General features: G+C 40.4%; 1 protein-coding gene across 1 annotated transcript; it reads right to left on the reverse strand.

Annotated features, from left to right (window-relative positions):
• Window positions 1–3,965: 3,965 nt before the first annotated feature.
• On the reverse strand, window positions 3,966–5,986 carry PLAG1 (PLAG1 zinc finger; the record flags this gene model as incomplete). Its single annotated transcript, XM_079722465.1, has 2 exons — window positions 3,966–5,223; window positions 5,745–5,986. 2 exons carry the CDS (start codon window positions 5,984–5,986, stop codon window positions 3,966–3,968), a joined length of 1,500 nt encoding a protein of 499 aa, XP_079578591.1.
• Window positions 5,987–6,602: the final 616 nt, after the last annotated feature.

Genomic DNA, 6,602 nt, shown 5'->3' on the forward strand with positions numbered 1-6,602 from the left:
GCTAGAAGCAACTTGGGTGAACTGTTTTTTTTTTTTTTTTTAATTTACATACTGGGAAGACAGTGTGTTTTGAGATACGTAAACCTTGTAAAAAAATAAACCATTGTAAAACCTTATGAAAAGACACACACTGATTCTGTGCAATATAGCAAACTGATAAGAAAACACTGTAAAAATGTACCTGTTTAAAATACCATCTACCATTTTTGAACACAAAGCATTATATATCAAAGGCCTACATATATATCATCTAATGGCACTTGAAACAAATTATAATAAGTCTTAAAATAAAAGGCATAACCTATAAGAAAGTTTCTGTAAAGGTTTAGATTCGTTTTGAAAGTGCTATATCTTGTAATATGTGTAGTATAGAGGTTGACCAAGCTCTATTTTTTAAAAAAATATTGGCCTATATATGTGTATTGCTTTCTAGATGAACGATCCTGAAAATATGTACTCTTTAACATTCATTATTAGCTTAATAAAGCAATCAGCTCTGGCTCATGTTTCAGTCAGTATATGGTTTTTAAAAACCGCTACTGTCCAAATTAACACAATATGTCACTATATTCCACAAGTGACTAAGAATAATAAAGCACAAGCAACAAATAGGCAAAAATACACAGCTTGGAAGAAACACTAAATGAAATTAAAAAGCTGCACGAAGAGTAGTGCATCATCAGCCAGGACAACGGAAGTTCTGAAAAATGGAACCTGGTAATAGGATTTTAAGATGCACGTTGTAACAGTGACCAACAGCTATAAAGATGATATTTGCATCCATTGGTGGAGAATATTGCTTACGGTGTCAAGATCCTTCCACACTCATGCTTCTGTGTCTGGTGATCTAATTTGTACAAACACATGGAAGGTCAAACTGAATGAGGTTCAATATCTTGTCTGAGGTCCAAATTCTAAACTGAAATATTTTTACTTGATAATCCCTTTTTTTTTTTTTTTTTTTTAATAAACCAAGCAAAGGCACTACTAGAAATTCCAGGGATGATGATTCTGGCCACCGGAGAATGAAAACAGCATTGGCAACAATTATTTTTAATCACATCCAGTTGACATAAAAATGTGTCAATTTTTTTTTTTTTTTTTTTTTTTTTTTTAGGAAAAAAAAAGAGCCAGTTCGGTGTTACAGCCTTGTCAGACCATCGTGCAATTAAAATAAATGAGTCAGCCTCATGTTTAATATAGATTCTCTCAAAAGGGGTTTAGTGACCGCTACAGTCAATTTAAAAAACAAATTAGCTGAATTCCTTCTTACTTGGAAGTGTTATTTCAAGTCTGTGGGGCAGCAACAGGCAAAGGGGTGTACATATGAAAATATGAGTCCACAATTTTAGCACTGGTGCCCTGGAAGATATGCCTCCACGTATTTGAATTCCACGCAGGGTGAGAATTAAGCTAAAAATATATATACCTACGTGGCGCCATTCCCCATTTCCAAAATGCTTTATTTAATAAATCCTGGTACTCCCTTTTTAATTTTTTTTAATTAGCAGTGAAATACAGCCTACTAAGGCCAACGTCTCAGTTCGTTATTCTGACTTTAAGCAAATTTTAGACAAAATAAAGTAGTGCTTCCACACTTGTATTTGTGATTTCTATTTAAAAATAGGTTTTCTATTTATTTGTGCTCTGTCACCAGATTTCTTTTTCCTTTTTTTTTCCAATGGTGATTAAAGCAATATTGAACACTAATCATTCAACTAGTGATTTAAGTAAGCAATCTGTTTCATAGAAACTAAAGGAGGCGGTAATAAAGCAGAGCTAAACGCCTACTTTCAGAGCAAATATTCTCCTAATCAAAAGCTTAGGAGCAGTTTGAAAAATTTTTTAATGTATTTCCTTATTAACATATATAATTTTAATGCCTTTGGAACACACCTTTTTTTTAATAAAATGTAACTTTTAATAATAAAATTTAAATACATATGTATAAAAACTACTGCTCCTAGGATTTAAAAAAAAAAAAATAGGAGCATGATAAAATATCAGGAGCCCAAGCCCCTTAAGAGAGCAACTTTGATTCTATGAAGTGCGATGTGTGTGTACATATATATAATATATATAGTGAAACCCCCCATTTACATTATTACAATTTACATTTCTCCACAAATTATACTACTCCCCAATATTTTAAATAATGTATTCTATTCAGTAATCTGCACTCATTTTTAGGAATTCTTGGTAAACATCGAAATCTGCAGTGATAATTGGCCCTATAAAAGGGAAAAGAAGCTTCCACATAGGGCAGATGAGTGCTCAGAAATATTTTTCTTTCTCTTTTTTTAAAGAGACATATACTCTTCTATAAACCCTCCCTCCTCATACCCACCCCGACAGGGTCCCCAAATAAGGTGTTAACAAGTGCTTACTAGATGTGTTTCTTAGGTTGATGCCCCAACTGATTATTAGAAAAACAGAATAATAATTCGACCTTTGAGAACATATGCTGGTTGCCTAACATGAAGAAAGCCCATAGTAACTGTTGTATTCATTGAACACAATGTTCTCGATTGTTCTTTTCACAATCACTAAGATAGTGCTTGTTTTGCTTTAGTTTTCTCCCTCCCTCTACAAATTCAACTTATTTGCAACGTTCCTCCTATTTCCCAGGGACGTGTAAAAGTGGGGTTTTACTGTATATATTTTTAGTTGCTTAAGACTTTGTGGTCATTCCTCAAATAGTTTTCGAATGCATTTAACTTTAAAGTCTCCGTCCAAAAATAGCAAAGGAAAGACGAATTAACACTGAATAAGAAAGATGCCATGGGAGCTGGGCTGTTGTTTTATTTTGTTTTTGGTGCTTAGGGACCACGAACTGCCTCAAATTCAGCAAGACGTGACATAAGCGATGTGCTTTGACTTGACTCCTAAGGGATCTCGTTTCTACCCTGGCGACAGGGGACGCGATCCCCAGATAAGTTCCCAGGCAGAGCTGCAGGTCTCACATCCGTCTCCCTGTCTAGGGTCTCTCACCCGAGAAGCGGAGACACCTCCCCTCCCCCCCATCCCCTGCCGGGATAAACACACCTGTGTTCCCCAACGGCTCTGGACTCTGGACCGACTGTACACTGACAACCCAAGGAAAACTGCTGGCTGTGCTTGACCTACCCTCTGGCCATGTAAGGTGGAAAAGACCCATCCAGAGACTGACTGAAGACTCTGATGCCATACACTATTAGTATGAATCGAACGAAAAGAGGGCAAGAAGTATAAAACGTGGCAAACATTCTGTGTACTAATTTAAGGCCAACTCTTAAGTAACGTGGAATGCCGTGTCACTTTACTAGGGGTCTCTTTTTGCTCCAGATACTGGTGCTTTGTGTTTCGGTTTTGTTTTTCTTATATGTGCATAATAAAGACGGCAAACATTTGAGCCAGATGATAGCAAGTCTTCAAAATATACTGACCTGAAATTATGGTCTATCTAAGAAACATATGTCATGTCCCCAGACTGGATTCTTAATTCATTTGAAGCTTTTGATTATTAATAATCCATTTAGAGGCTAGTCAAAATTTTACAACTCTCAGGTCATTCATATACATTTTAGAAAATTTAACTCTCTTGCAAAATTTTTTAATAAGCCAAATGTCAAAAGGTAGAGCCATTGTTATTGGACAAAACATGAAAAATTTAAGATCTAACAGTAATTGGAACACGGGGTTGGTAAGACTTTACTACCAATAATGGCTTTCCTATATGAGAAATCATCTTAAATTGTGACAGTTGGCAGTGAGTCAGGACAAAATACCCAGGTAAACATAACTGAACACAAATGGTTCCAAAGCTCATTTAAAAAGCTAGTTTCTATTTTATACTGGCTTAATGAAAACTGGTACTATACAGAAGCAGAAATTTTTATACTGTCTCAAAGTAGGCACTAAAATAAAAATGGTCACCTAAGGCAGGGCTACACACACGCTTCTGTAACGGGTCGGCATCGTGGAACCTACTGAAAAGCTTGATGGAAACGCGGCAGCGTTGTGCTTGTGCTTAAACTACTGGTGAAAGCTGCTGACAGTGAGTGCAGAGAACCCAGACCTATGGTGCTGGCAGGATCCGGAAGTTCCTGGGTTTGTGGCGGGAGCTGAGCCACAGAAGAATGTGCCTCCTCCTGGGGCGAGCTCACCCCAAGGCTCCCCACCGATATGGGGTTGTAGGGGGGACCGCTTAACGGTATGAAATTAAACAGCTGAGAAAAGTCCAACGCTGCTGTGTTCAGGGGCTCGCTGATGGAAATCGAGCTTTTTGACAGGGAGAGGTCCCCTGTGCCGTCATCCAGCGGCCCGATCTGCGGCTCCAACGCTAGTTTAGACGACGAGGCTTGAGAGTCCTGGGAGGAGGGGGGCACGCTGCCTTGCAGTTCCATCAGGTAGCTCTCGATCTCCCCCTTCAGCGGCTGTTCCTTTTCGGGGATGGAAATGGCGTATGAGGTAGAACTGAACGGGTATTTGAAAGAAAGGTGGTGAGAGGGGTGGACAGCATCCATGTCTATTGGGCACGTCATGCCCAAAGGCAGAGTTGTGATCATCTGGTGGGCAGATCCCGAGCTCTGCATGGACTGGAACGGAGTGTTGTAGAGGTTCAGCTGCAGCGTGTTTGTGAACGGCTTCGACAACAGTTCGCTGGAAGGCAAGGACATCACCGGCAGGAGCTCGTCCTTGATGGGCACGGAGACGTTGCAGGTAAAGGGATCCAGGAAGTCCACGGGCTCCGTCTTGACCTTCCGGAGTTCCTGGTTGTGACTCTTCTTCATGTGCCGCGTCAGGTGGTCCTTGCGCCCGAACCTCTGTGCACAGTACTGGCAGAGGAAGTCCTTCCTTCCCGTGTGCACCACCATGTGTCTGCGCACGTCCTTGCGCGTGTAGAAGCGGCGGTCGCAGTGCTCGCACTGGTGCTTCTTCTCCTTCACGCCCCCCGACGACTTGCCCGCGTGCGACTTCAGGTGCTCCAGCAGCACGCCCGTGCTCTCGAACGCCTGCAGGCACACCTTGCAGGTGAGGTCGCCGCTCGTGGCCGCATGCAAGGCCAGGTGCCGCTTGAACCCGAGCTTCGTGTTGTAGTTCTTGCCGCACTCTTCGCACGTGAACGTCTCTTTGTTGGGGTCGTGTGTGTGCAGGTGATTCTTCAGGTGGTCCTTCCGGTGAAACATTTTCTCACAGTAATTACACTTGTGGGTTTTCTCGGGAGAGTGCGTGGCCATGTGCCTTGAACACAGACATATTCTGTCAGCATCACGACAAAGACCGCCCGACCTCACTGTTCAAACGGAAGCTAAGCTGCTAGGCTAACACAGAACTGCCCTCGGCTCGGACACTCTTTTAACTTAATATGCATCTGCCACGAGGGTAGTTACCACACCTAAACACTGCAGAGCTGGAGCCATCTAAGTCGCCACTTTAGTTTGCACTGGTTTTTAGCGATTACAAACGTTAACGAGCAAGGCTGAATATACTCACGTTAATGTCCACACCCTTTTCTTGCAATTTCTTTTTGTACAAATGGAAATTCTACTCTCATTAAGCATTTCATTAAAAAAAAAATCCAAAAACACTAACACATCAAAGTCTGTGACTTAGAATGCTAAAACTAGCCAACGTCTAATCTACTTAACATTTCTCTCTGCAAATTAGCGGAAAGATGTGGATACAAATATATACGTTTACAATGGCTTCAAATGGCCAACATAATAGAAAATAGAATCTGAAAGACAAATAGAGTTTAATACCTTTGTAATTTGTACTTAGAAACAAAGGCTTTCGTGCAGTCTTGTTGTATGCACTTGTAGGGCCTCTCTCCTGTGTGAGAGTAGGAGTGGACCTTTAATTTCTCAACACTGTTAAAGGCCTTGTCACACAGTTGGCAAGGAAAGTTTTTTCTTGGTTTGGTTTCACCACGCTTACGTTTCCCTGAAGGGACTTTCTGGGTATCTCTTACTTCTGACAAATCACCAGGAATGACAGTGGCCATCGCAGCCTAAACCAGGCCTTCTTGTTGGACACTTGGGAACTGCCCAACTCCACTAAATGATTTAGCTTTAGGTGGCTTCTCAAGTTTCATGTGGTCGTAAAAGAAAGCAAAAAGGGACTGGAAAAAAAAATAAGAAACAACTAGTTTGTAACTAGATTTAATTTTTAAAAGTTTTATTTGCTATGTGATGCTTTTGAATTAAAAAAAAAAGAAACCATAAAATGGATTCAGCTGGTCTAATGTAATATCTGTAGGCTTCTTTATATTTTTCAAAACACATATTAACGCATTGCTCAGAATGAACAGTTCACAGATCCCCTGAAATCCCACCTGACAAACGTCGTACTCAGGGAAAGCAGTCAGGAACTCTCAGGAAGCATCAAGACATGATACTATAAGTGGCATTATTAAAGCTTCACTTTTTACAAGGGACTAGAGAACATAAATCTCGCTAAGAGCATAAAAATGTTTCCGCAAATATTTTAATGTCTAAAAACATTTGTGTAATAATTTGTGCAAGCCAGGTCTAGTCACGCTCTGTGTTATAGGAAAATATAGATTAGCAGCCGAAAACTCTTTCAGGCACCTTGTGAACCGTTTAGTCCAGGGAAGGCGT

The sequence above is a fragment of the Hyperoodon ampullatus genome, assembly GCF_949752795.1.
Source record: "Hyperoodon ampullatus genome assembly, chromosome: 17".
In the NCBI taxonomy this organism is placed as follows: domain Eukaryota; kingdom Metazoa; phylum Chordata; class Mammalia; order Artiodactyla; family Ziphiidae; genus Hyperoodon; species Hyperoodon ampullatus.